At 36.5% G+C, this 13,244-nt stretch overlaps 1 protein-coding gene across 3 annotated transcripts; it reads right to left on the bottom strand.

Annotated features, from left to right (window-relative positions):
- Positions 1-301: 301 nt before the first annotated feature.
- Positions 302-11,995, bottom strand: LOC135471909 (zinc-regulated GTPase metalloprotein activator 1-like). Of its 3 annotated transcripts, none has more exons than XM_064751345.1 (15): positions 11,585-11,638; positions 10,705-10,789; positions 9,490-9,576; positions 9,055-9,151; positions 8,615-8,706; positions 8,039-8,098; positions 7,531-7,568; positions 6,992-7,038; positions 6,412-6,498; positions 6,203-6,247; positions 5,502-5,558; positions 4,418-4,478; positions 3,783-3,917; positions 2,202-2,328; positions 302-1,532 (listed from the first exon to the last, which is right to left on the bottom strand). In XM_064751345.1, exons 2-15 carry the CDS (start codon positions 10,784-10,786, stop codon positions 1,465-1,467), a joined length of 1,083 nt encoding a protein of 360 aa, XP_064607415.1. In that variant the 5' UTR covers positions 10,787-10,789; positions 11,585-11,638; the 3' UTR covers positions 302-1,464. The 3 variants fall into 3 exon arrangements, with proteins under 3 accessions (XP_064607415.1, XP_064607413.1, XP_064607414.1); XM_064751343.1 differs by lacking the exon at positions 11,585-11,638 and adding an exon at positions 11,934-11,995 and having other exon boundaries at positions 303-1,532; XM_064751344.1 differs by lacking the exon at positions 11,585-11,638 and adding an exon at positions 11,965-11,989 and having other exon boundaries at positions 303-1,532.
- Positions 11,996-13,244: the final 1,249 nt, after the last annotated feature.

Raw genomic sequence — 13,244 nt, 5'->3', positions numbered from 1 at the left:
ACAAAAGACTCGTTCTGGTTGGTCAGGTGTCAGCATGAGACTGAGTGGGGTGTCTTGTCGGGTGTCTGGCAATACTTCAGTGGGGGCAGAACTTTGACGGCATGGTCTCGCCCTGCCACAAGAAGACACATCATATGCACACACACCTACTGACTCCCTGTCGTCATGTGGCTGAAAATACCCCATGCATACACATACACATTTTGTAAAGGTCCATAGTCCGCTTTAAAGCTTTGCCTGTTTCTCGAAATTTCCTCGAAAGGGACGCCACTCTACATATTTTTGCTCGGATCAACGGGTTGCATTATCTACCCTAGTAAACCCAAGCACGTTGATTACCAGTATGTGTAGTTGCCCTGTGTACTTATACAGTATGTATGCTAAACTTTAGAATAAACACACGCAGCACGGACATATAAAGTAGCATGAACATATAAAGTGGCATGCAGCAATTAATAAATAGATGTACACATAAGTGTTATGAGGAATAAGCATCAACTGACCAAGACTAAAACCAGTGGTGTCAGAAATTCAGTCTCACACCAAGTAGGCAATGATACCACGCAGGCAGGTTAATTCTTGGGTATACAACTTAATGTATAATACCACAATATGGTCCCCAGATGAGTTAATGTAAAAAAAGGCCTTTAGGTAGCCAGCTACAATGCATAATGAAAATCATTTTTTCCAGTGGCTTTATGGTGTTCTATAAAGGCAAAAAAAAAAATTACTCTGGACATACAAAATATTAATATTAATTAATTAAAATTACAAAATCTCACTTGGCATGAACCAAAAACAAACTGACAACATGAATATACATAGAAAAGCATGAGCATTTTTTTAATACAAGCATTTTCACCTGTATAAAATTGACTTAAACTGGCTTCTCCATTATATCCTTTATAAAATACATTGTACAAGATGATTTCTTTTCATCATGACATAGTACAAATATTAAGTTTTGAACAAAACTGTTGCTAGCAATGTCTAGCAATGTTCATTTATCTTTAAGCATCAAGTAGGACTACAAATTCATATAAATTCTTGACAGAAATCTTAGTTTTGAGTTTTTTTTATATATGACAACAAATTATCAACAGATTTCCTAGAGAAAACACTTAATAAGTCAAATTATTTATTTATTTTTAGGAACTCATCGCAGCCACATTGGTGAGAGGCGCCTGGGTCACTGCGCCACGCTAGTATGCTAACCACCTTTGACACGGAGGCCTGAAGTGAAACTATTAATCACTGATGCCAATTCAGATCCAGGAAGATTTTAATGAAAGATTTCCTACACAAATCTTCTTGTATTGGTTTGAAAACACCACATTCCTCCACAAAACACAAAGGACTAATTGGTTTTTTTTTTGTTTTAAATAATACCTCTCAGATCAAATTCTGCTTTCATAAGCACAGAGGTGCTGTAAATGTTAGAATACTGTGGTCCATTTAGATTCCTCACTTAACCGGCACTGTTACATGCTTAGAAAGTTCATTGGTTAACACCGATCTGTCCAAATTTTTACCTGAAAGAAACCAAAAAACATCATTACATTTACTTGACTAGCCATGGTATACTGAAAATCCACCATAAAGGATAAACCTGAAACAAATATTTTCCTCAAACCATACGTCTTAGTCAAGCACCTGTGTCCTTGGTATCTCCCCTGTTTTAACAACATATAGGGTTCAGTACCGAAATTTCTCTACTGTCAGCATTTCATTGGCAATGAGATATTCTCTAGACAAAAGTTATAAATGCAAAGTTTGGAACTGCCAAGGAGAGCAAATTCTCCTTACAGAAATGTTACAATAGTGGTATACCTATGAATGTGTCTTGTTTCCGCAGGGAGGGGAATCCCTTCTGCCTGGTAAGAGTTTTCATGTTTTATGCTTAGTTGATTCATGACAATCTTACTTGTCATTTTCAGCATAAAGATCACACAAACCCAAGGACAGATGGCAGTTGTAATAATGACAGAAGTATTGTGGACAAGCTAGAACAAGAATCTTTTGGTTCAGAGTTGCCTCCCTTGGTACTGACGTACAGCCACAGAGAAAACAGTAAGTGTTGGATTCGAACACAGAACTTAATTCATCTTAGGCCTGATACCTTTAACAAGTCAGCACTTTAACCATCTCGGCCACTTAAGAGTAACAAATAGATTACGAGAAAAAAAAATCTGAAATTTTACCTATGAAAACAACTCTAATGAATCTCTTCTCAGATGGCTCCCATTTCACAGTGAGGTGCTGGTCGTACAACTCTTGTACAGACTGTATGATGATTTTCTCTTCACAATTAGTTAATGATACAACACCCTTCAAAATAAAATGAAATATGTCTTTGCTTATATATAAGCACACATGTATTGTTTAGTCATTTATTTCATTTCCGGTCCATTTTGAATTTGCTAACAAAAGAAACTCTTTAAATTGTTATGCTTCAAGAACACAGATCATATATACATGTAACTTCCCCTCAATAAAACAAAGCTTCTGAATAAAAGATAATATATTTCAATATTTACCATATAGTTTATGCACAAAAATAGAATCTGCAGCAATTTTCTTTGTTAGTTCAAGTGCAGATCATGGTGGCTTCCTCTCTGGGCGTACTTAGTAAGGTCTGTCAGGAACCTGCAGATGGTTGTGGGTTTCTGCCAGGCTCTGCCCCGTTTCCTTCCACTGGAGTAAAATATTCTTGAGTATGGCGTAAAACACCAATGAAATAAATAAATTTTCTTTTTCTTTCGCAAGACATAAAAATGAATGGTTTACTTTCTCCAGCTTTCCATATTTGCATATGTAACTGTTGCATTCATGCAAGTGGTGCACCCATCATCAATGAGATAATTTCCATAAAAATCAGAGTTAGGTGCACTATCTGCTTTTCATGCAATATCACATGAGATTTGTAATAGTGTGCATTGCTGTTAACGGGAATTTGCAAGTCACATGGTCTGTCTGGCCGAGAAAAATCAACAGTGCACCTTAATGAAAAACCATTGTACCCACTAAAATTTTGAGGATTTACCTATCTTTATACCCAGCCTTTTATCACCAGATCAGACACTCAGTGGTATTAGCCTCAGAGGTGTGAAAGTCACGAGCTGATAAACCACAGAGGGCAAACCAGTTTATATGACCTCACGTGGATCCATCCATGAATTCTTTCCTTCGCTGAATTTTCTAGGGGTTTTTTCTTGGCCATTGTTTTTGATTGCACCTTGATTTGTGTTTTTATTTTGTTTGGCTAAATCATAGTCAGTTGGCCTTCCTTTTCTCCCATATTTTTTGTTGTTTTTTTTTTTTCAGACATTGTTAATGTTGCAAATGATTGTTTCATACAGCTCAGCAGTCTGTTCACAGTTCAAAATCTTGATGTAGAATTCAATTATGTACTGATGTAACTGTCACAGGGCTTTCTCGAGCTTGAAACTGTTGGTAAAAAGGTGCACCAGTTACATGCGCGAATATGGTAAGTACTTACAAAATATATGTACAAGTATATAAGTATGTCCCAATGTGCAGCATGACATTATGTGGAGGTAAGAAAAAATATCCTTTTTACACAGAATGGAATACCACAGTAAAATGTATGTTTCTAAGTCAATGCTAAACCATGCTAGGCTTAGACCTGCACAACAATCCAGAGGGTAATTGTATACATTCTGCATATATTGCACATATTCCCAAGATACAAGCTTTGAAACAGTGGTCACAGACAAGCATTGTAATGTTTTTGCCTCAAGCTAATTTATATGAATGCTTACCTTCATTCGAATAACATCCATTACCTCCCCTTGTTCAGTCTTCACCCTTTTCTCCCAGAGTAAATTCTGCACAAATGTATCTAGTCCGTCCTTTGAGATACTTCCTGATATTTCACATGTTACTGTGGTAATATCCTATAGGAAATCACAAGCACAAATTGTAAATATCCATACATTCAACTTACACCTTCACACATAAACGACATGTTCAGCCACTCTAGTACTCTCCAATGAACAGAGTCATGATACATGTATGCCAGTAACAGGGGTACAGACCAAAAAATATACATTTTTAACACAGCAAGTTCGTTTCCCCTGTACTATGAAACAACCAGCCATGTAGCCCCCGTGTTTCTTTTAGGTAATGCAGTACATGACTTAATGTGCTCAGGGTTAATATTGGGTTGAACTTTTACACAGAACCCTCATATAATTTATATTAAATAAAAATAGTTTTTAACATAAGAAATGTCAGCAATATGACAGCGCAGAGAGACTTCAAAACCTAGTGTCATATACATCATAGTGTGAATTGGAAGGTGAAATTTTAAGTACATGTAAAACATTTTTAGTATGTGCACACACAAATAATGTACTGCAGCATTATGGGACTGTTCAGCCCCCTAAAAACATACCTTGCTTAGCCTGTGAGGTTTGGCTACATTGTAACCCCGAGTAAGAAACAATGCCTCCAGCCTAAAACAAGAACAAAAAATAACAATATTGGGTACAAGCTTAAAAGACAGGTAAACTCTAAAGGTCCACACATATAAAAAATCCCTCTTGGTTAAAGAATTTGATATGATAATTTCAAGTCTAGAACTGTGACCAGTTGCTTGCATTAACTTGCTGCGTTCTAACGCTGAGCAAGAACCCAGGAACCTCATGCTGGCTTCCTCTCCAGTCATACGAGGGAATGACTGTTAGCAACCTCTGGATGTTCGTGGGTTTCCCCCGGGCTCTGCCCAGTTTCCTCCCACCATAATCCTGGCCACAGATGTATAAGTGAAACATTCTTGAGTATGGTGTAAAACACTAACCAAATAAATAAAAAGGACTATGATATCACTGTTAGCCTGTCATATAGTCTAGATGGGTGATGTGAAACTTGGGATTACAACAGGACAGACATATTAAGCATATGAAGTAACCCAGTCCTATTTAGTGGTACATCTTATTCAGCATCATCCGTACCCACTTTATATTCTTCCCTTACAGGCACAATAATATAACTTAAGCTTTGTGAGCAAAAAAGTTTATATGTAATGCATAAGTATATATATGGCTCAAATAACATAACTCACCCTAGGTGGCGAAATGCTCCCAAGGAAATGTGGCAAATTTTTATCTGACTTCTTTCATTTGAACACTGTCCACGGTGATGTATTGCTCTTACAAAGCATTGTCGAATATGCCTTTATTGCTTACGTTGGCAATTGTATGCGCACCATAATGTGTGTGTGTGTCGCAGTGGGCGGGAGGGAGTGCAAGAACTATGGCCATCCTTGATTCTCTAAATGAGAAACAGGTTATACCAGGCTATAGCCAAATGCTAAGGTCCATTGAAGATTTTGATGTTTATTTGCAAACTAGCCTGGTGAGCAGATAATTTACTGAGTTTGTAAGTAATATTTTTTTCTTATGCAGCAAATGGGTCCTAAATGAGAAACAAATTTTTTTTTTACCTCTAGTTGAGCAAACTACACAAAAGGAACTTACGTTTTCTGGCTATGTCCTCCATATGCATCCAAATCCAATATTGCATCAAGATGAATTCTAAGAGACAAAGAAACAGAGAATACATTTACAACCAGAATAGATATTTTTTGAGGCGTGAGTAGCCATTAAGGATCGGCGGGGGGAGGCTAAGTTCTTATAACTTCACATCATATTTCAATTAAAAGTAACATTACCTTTAAATACAATAACTAACCAAACATTTCGTTTAAAGTTTACATCTGTAATAAAGGTCCAGGAGTTCTTTTTCAATCCATGCAGCAACACATAAATTCTTTAAGTGGTATAAAACTGCTAAACCAGACACCCTATCTAGCAAACACCAAGTGAAATGGTATAAAACAAGCCACCCTTTAAACCAGTGATACTAAATGAGACCCCAACAGACTGGTGTAAAATGAAACACATTGTCAAATGGTGTAAAAGGTGACACCATACACCAAGTGATTATTACACAAAAAAAAATACTATGAGGAGTAAACAAGGCGCTATACGATGTGGGGAAATTCAAGAAACACTATCAAGATCATAAAAGAAGAAACCTTACCTTAAAGTGTAAAACAAGAGACACTACCAAATGTTGCATCTTACCAAGTAAGATGATATGTCATCTTGAGTTCAATATCTAAAGGATCCAAGGCAATCTTAAAATTCTAATCAACAGGACACCGTTTAACACATACCTGGCATGTGACGTCTCCAAGATTTTGGCAAAGCTGTTTATTGAACTGAAACAAACATCAAAAGTAAGATTTCATTTTTCCCTCCTGCAGTTTTGAAAACTTTTCCATTTTTCCATAATATGTAGCGTTTTATAAAAAATTTACAACTTAAAAAGAACAATACTACAAACTGACCTTTAAAACAAGGGATACAAACTTGCTACATGTACCTTATCCTTTCCCTTAGATCTTCCAACTCCTCTTTCAGAACCAGGTCTGTCTTGTTTATTATGATAACATCTGCCAAGGCTAACTGTCTGGAAATAAATCAACATGTCTCAGCATTAAAAATTTTGAAAACCTATATCAAACAGTTCAGACTCAGTTCAGTCAAAAAAAGAAACAAAAATATTTAAAGAGCTAATATTCTGACAAACTAGAATGAATTTTAAGAATTATCCAAAGGAAGCCTTACATAAGAAAAACTGATTCCATAGTCCAAAAAGATTTATGATTGGCCAGAGATGATGTGATGACTGCTACTAAAGTTACATAAATCACAGCAGAGGTTATGTCAAGTAATAGACTCTGAACCCCCTACAATGCATGTATGAGTGCACAGACATATGTGGCTTTGTGTTAGTGATTGGTGACCGTGTTCTTGCATGACATAACATCAGATCAATGTGGATTCCACCAAATAATGGCAAATGATTTATATTTGGGACAGCTATCTAAATTATAATAAAATTTTGTAATCATTTAAGCCTTCTTTTAAACCCTAAAGGATTCTGAACATATTTACATTACCTTACAGTTACATTTGTTGAACCATCATCTTCTTCCTTATCTAAATGCTTAAAGAGAATGTATGGGCAGTCAAAAAAACAGGATAAATTTACAGGTTAATACAAATAATAAAGCCTGTACTTTGCCTAGCATTACTCACTACACAGCTCATGATATCTAAAATAAATTAATCCAAAAAAGGAAAAAAATCCTCTCATTACTACATCATTAAAGTTCTCTCCCTTTGACTTCTTCTATAGCTTACTTGTACTTCAAAGACAATACCCACACTTTTAATGATAAAAGCTACTGTCTTGTCTAAAGTATGAGACACATATATATTCCCATATGATGTTGTTACTCATATTGGAGATCTAAGGTCTCTATTCTGAACAATGTTCTGAAGTTTTGACCACTAACCTACATAGTTTTAGACATTTTTACTGAGCTTGGTTGCCCGGTTGTGTTTTTTTCCCCGAAAATTATAAATCGTTACTTTTTAAAATCAGTATTCACATACAGGTATTAAACTAAAAGAAAAGGTTCAGATAACTTTTTACCTGATGACAGTGTTTGGAATCCACCATTGTAATTAGCCCTGAAATCATAATCATTTATCATTCAACTATGGATTAATACAAAAAAAATGAGGGGCCGCCAGGGCTCAGTTGGTTTGGTGCTAGCCCGTCTTAATGACCCTGGAGCTTCTCACCAATGTGGTCACTGTGAGTTCAAGTTCAGCTCATGCTGGTTTCCTCTCTGGGCAGACATGGGAAGGTCTGTCAATAACCTGCGGATGGTCATGGGTTTCCCCCAGGCTCTGCTCGGTTTCCTCCCACCATAATGCTGGCGCCGTCATATAAGTGAAATATTCTTGAGTACCACGTAAAACACTGATCAAATAAATAAATAAATAATAAAATGAGATGACAGAAGTGAAAAGAAAAAAAATTAGAAATTCTACTAGTGGCCTTAAACTTCATTTTGTTGAAGAGTATTTATAAAACTCTGTGCACAGAAAATGATTATTTAATTGCCAGAGGGAGATAAAATACCATATGTTCATACCATCCAAGAATACATCACTGCACAGTTCTTCATCCAACCAAAACATTGAGGCTATTGGGCCTGAAAGGATGATAAAAAAGTTTTTCAAAATAGTAACAAATTGATAAGAAAGATACATCCATATGTAAATGTAGTTTGCAAAAATTTTGACATTTGAAGAAAACCATTTAAAACCCGTTGGAGAAGATGCATTGACATGCAGTCATTGAAAAGTCACCTCAAAGGGACATAACTCCGGAAATAATTTATGTACCTAATTCTAATCTGCATGCTGTTACCAGAACAACTGCAGAATTTAGATAAAGTCTGCTGAAACCTGTAGGATTTGCACTTGCAGTAAAATATTACAGACAGGCCTATGGACAGAATGGACAGACATACAGACTGCTACATGCGTTATTCCACAGAGAAAATAAATAAAATAACATCACTGCTTGATGGTATATTAAAGAACATTTCTATATTTTTTGTACCCTTGCCTTCAGTGACAGTGAGAAAAAAACATAAATGTCACAAACTCCTTCATATAAAAGAATAAAGATGAGAGATCATCACTGATAAAAACAAAGAATATACCTGGATCTGCTAAACCAGTAGTCTCTAACAAAACATAATCAAACTTTCCTTTCCTGGTCATCAAATCTTCAATGGCCTTAACTCCATTATCTCTGAAACAACAAAATCCAGTACAAAGGCATATAATACAGCAATTCACTTGAACCACTGGATATTGTGTGATTGGTATTTTGTCATACACAGCCAGTGAAATGGACACAGCAGATATACACATATAATGTATTTATCTATATCATTTTTTTATGCCCCATTTTTGTTCATAACTGTTTTGTTATCTGTCGCATAATGAAGCATGAATAGGCATTCCAATTTAGATTCCAATTTAAACATAGGTTTATTATATAAGTTTTTAAGATGGACATCAATCACTGATGAAAATCTGCAGTCTTGAATTTCAAACAGACTATGATATACAGTACTCAGTGTTAAGATTTCCTCACTTGACAGAGCAACACAGACATCCATTTCTGAGTTCTAACCACTCTTCAAATAGCTGACCATCTTGGCCAACAGACAGGGACTTCTCTATAGAACTACCTGAAATGTGAACAAAATGTTAAAAAGTCAAAATAGTTAACACAATACTCTTAGTGACATCGTCTGCAATAGTTTTAATAATTAATACTCAAATTACACAATATTCTTTACATAAAGAAATTTTAAAAACTGCTCTGCAAAATGAACTAGAATCATAATTTTTTATATAATTTTCTTGACAAATGCCCCACCTATTAAAAAACATCCCTAATAAAAGATATGGCAGGCCCACTGGCCAAGTTACTGGTTGGTCAATCTGCTTGGCAAGTAAATGTTATACATTTTACTTAATACAAAGCATGGCATATAAATTCAAAGACAGAAAGTTTATTTTTCACCTTCTCCAAATTCGTTGAGAATGACAGCAATCCTCTTCCCATGTTGCTCTGTTAGGATGTAGTTCAACAGCGTGGTTTTTCCTGCCCCTACAATAACCCTTAACAGATTAACTTCATACTTATTTACTAAACCGTGAAGGTTCCTGAAGAAAAACAATTTGAAAACTACTGTACATAAAAATTTATTGTTTATGTCAGTAATTTGTTTATTTGATTACTGTTTAATCTTTTTCTTTACACTATGGTGTCCAGTTTGAAGGATGGAAGAAAAAACAAGAGCACCCGCGATAAACCATGGACCTTGAATGTGACACATGTAATACTGAGTGAGTGAGTGCGTGCTTGGGGTTTAATGTCATACTTAACAATTTTTCAGTCATATGAGGACAAAGGAATCCTTAGAGTGCGTGCAATGTGCCTCCTTGTTGTAGGACAGATTTCCACGGCTCTTTTATCTAGTGATGCCTCACTGGGACGCCTCACCGAAGGTAAGTAAGGCACCCTGCCCTAGCCATTATACCGATATGGGTCAACCAGTCATTGCACTATCTCCTTCATGCTGAATGCCAAGCAAGGAAGTTACAACTTCCTCTTTTAAGGTCTTAGGTGTGACCCGACCCAGGATTGACCCTGCATCTCTACCAACGCTCTACCAATTGTGCTATGGGGGCCGGTCCATGTAATATTGAAGGTAGGCAAATGATTACCAGCAAACTTCAAGCAAAATCATTATCAAATGCTTACAGCCACCCAAGAACAATGGAAGGGTAGCCCTGAAAATTCCCTGTCCAAGTATGAGATTGTATGACCAGGCACTTTAACCACCTGACCATGACTCACTCCATTTATCCCAATGATTTATTTCATCAGTGTTTTACGTATTATTCAAGAATATGTGGCTTACAAAGTTATATGACGATGGCCAGCATTATTTTGGAAGAAAAACTGGCAGACCCAGTGGAAAACCAACGACCACCTCAGGTTGCTAGAAGACCTTCCCACGACCCAATAGTAACTTTATAAAGACCCAGACAAATAACTAGGATGTGGACCTGAACCTTAATATTGGAATGTTCAGAGGATTTCAAGACTCTCATTTTACACTGTGTGTATGTATTCGGAAATGTTTCTGAATTAGAACCTGATAGCATCATGAATACGCACGAGATATTAGGTTAACATTGGAACATACATTGGAAACTGAGCAAAACATACCAAGAAATCCTGTTATAACAGTGATTGGAACTTTGACAATCTGAGCTGGCACAAGATCAGGAATCTCCTCCTCATCTGACATGATCTACAAACATATTACAGTTTAATTTCTATGAATAATATATTTCTGTATAAAGAATAATGAAACTGGGTACTTACTTTTTTAAGAAATCTTCTAAAATAATATAATATGATCACAATTTACATCTAATGAAATCTTTGACCTTATGGCATACAGGACTTTTGTATCATGGTTTTGAGATTGTAATCAGCAATGGGCTGTCTGAAAGTTTGCACTGGAAGAAAACTGCACTTCAAGATTTAATCTGAGGTATCATTTTGTAATTATAATCCTGGTCACCAGACTGACTACATCGTAGCTCAATTAAATTACCGGGTAAACGTTAAGGTTTATTTTCAACAATTTCTGATCTTCACACAGTCATGTAAATATGAGAAATTGTAGAAGGTATACCTCAATACTTAAGTTAATTGAACTAACTAAATCTTTGTTCAGTACCTATAGATGGTTTGCAATGGCAGCCATCTTTGAGGTAAGTTTGTGTATATTGCCCATTGTACGCCCTTACCAGCCAAGGGCCTCTGCCCAGCTTATGGCACCTCAAGCAACAGACACCCAGCGGGCATTACACGAACTTACCTCACAGATGGCTACCACTGCAAACCATCTATACTGCAGTAGGGAGCTGGCGAAACATCCTGCTATAGGAGATGTGTGAAATAAAAATAGCCTGCCGCTACAATGAGCACAAATCTCAAAATTGCCCATTGCGATTTACTTCAATCAAAACGCTTGTGTGGTTGACGTACAGAATATATTATATTTATTTATTTATTTGAATAGTGTTTTACGCCGTACTCAAGAATATTTCACTTATACGATGGCGGCCAGCATAATGGTGGGAGAAAACCGGGGAGAGCCCGGGGGAAACCCACGACCATCCGCAGGTTGCTGAAGGACCAGAATATATTATACCACAATGCTTAACAGATCTCGGCGGTGTTTTGAAGGGCTGCAACTCGAATATTGGTAGCGATATATTTCCAGATCTGAACGAAAAAACGAAACCAGTTGACATTACAACAACAACAACATTCCGCAGCCACATTTCGTTAGAGCATTACACGTTCGGTTTCTTCAATTAAAAAACGATAAATCAATTATTAAATCAATAACTAAATCAACTCTTTATGCTTTAGTAACGTACCAAAGCTACTTCCAAGGCACTTTGTTTTTACCTGAACTTTACTTCTTGCGCTAACACTAACTCCATGCACTTTGTGAAAGGTTCACATGAAATTTCCAACTGAACAAAAAAAAAACTTCCATAAAACGAACAACGGACTGTGCTGCAATTACCATTCTAAAAGACACTATTTGTTGATCACTGCTCATTTTGTTGTTTATTCCTCTGTTGAATTATTCCAACATAATTCGGATTACGCCATTCATATAAAGTGAATCCAGGACAAAAGCCCGCCAGAAATAGGCACCACCGGTCATTTGTCATTGACCTAAACATAACGAACAACTTGAAGCCTCCACGTGAGAGCAATATCGTTTCCCCACCGGAAAGAGATCGAAAGTCTTATTTAAGGGTCTCCTGATGAAGGCAAAGATGTTTTCGGCCATATCTTTCTCTATGCTAAACATAATCCGCAATGAAAGGCTAAAAATAATCGTTATCTGACTGTAAATATATAAAACATATACCATATAGAACGGGGTGAAGTTGGCCGGTTGGATGAAGTTGGCCACTTTATCTTTTTTTATATTCTTTTAAAATTTTAGTTTTCATTCTGGCCTTCAGAATTCACTTGAGCTTTCCAGTTATCAAAAGGAAGCTGAAAGGAAGTGGATAAATGGATGTTAGTAGATTTGTTCCTAAGTTCGTTCATGTTAAATAGGCCTACGTGAAATTATCTTCTGGTCAAACAATTGATTGCACATCACTTGCTTTAATAGCTGAAGATTTGGTATTATAGCGTTACAGTCAAAAGAAATGTAGCATTTGGTGGTACCAGAAGCAATTGGTGACATATGGAGCGGGAACATTATCGATAGCCATGAATAGTCGTGGGGGAAGGTTGGCCTCATTTTGGGGGTGAAGTTGGTCGGAGGGCAAACTTCACCTCTGATTTCATTTGATCATAATTTACTATGATTCTGCAGAAATTTAATGAAGGCGACAATGACTTGCTGCCCAGTGTACATTATGTGGAGGACAGTTAACTCTGCTTTCAGGTAGGGACTATATATATATGGTACTTGAAGCAGGTCGAACATATATCCCAAAACCTTTCTACAATCGTATATTTCATTATGCTTAAGCAGATCTAGGTGGAGCTTTGAAAGCTTTGAAAGAGAAGTTTCTGCATAAATTTACTAAATCATTATGCAGAATACGTGAATGTTCTGTCTACAAAGCCGTGAATGAAACTATGCAGGTGTAGACCAACTCAAATGTCTGTAAACGCATACATCACCAAATTCCTTTACTTTTTGAAAGACTCAGTCT

The sequence above is a fragment of the Liolophura sinensis genome, chromosome 7 (genome assembly GCF_032854445.1).
Source record: "Liolophura sinensis isolate JHLJ2023 chromosome 7, CUHK_Ljap_v2, whole genome shotgun sequence".
NCBI classification, from domain to species: Eukaryota; Metazoa; Mollusca; class Polyplacophora; order Chitonida; family Chitonidae; genus Liolophura; species Liolophura sinensis.
This window is presented reverse-complemented; position numbering and strand designations above follow the sequence as displayed.

Coding starts and splice junctions, on each gene's coding strand:
- LOC135471909 (XM_064751343.1), bottom strand. CDS start 10,786: ATGTCAGATGAGGAGGAGATTCCTGATCTTGTGCCAGCTCAGATTGTC. Junction 6,499..6,991: donor TCAACAAATGTAACTGTAAG/GTAATGTAAATA, acceptor ATTTATTTCCAG/ACAGTTAGCCTTGGCAGATG. Junction 4,479..5,501: donor GGAGGACATAGCCAGAAAAC/GTAAGTTCCTTT, acceptor TTCTTGTTTTAG/GCTGGAGGCATTGTTTCTTA.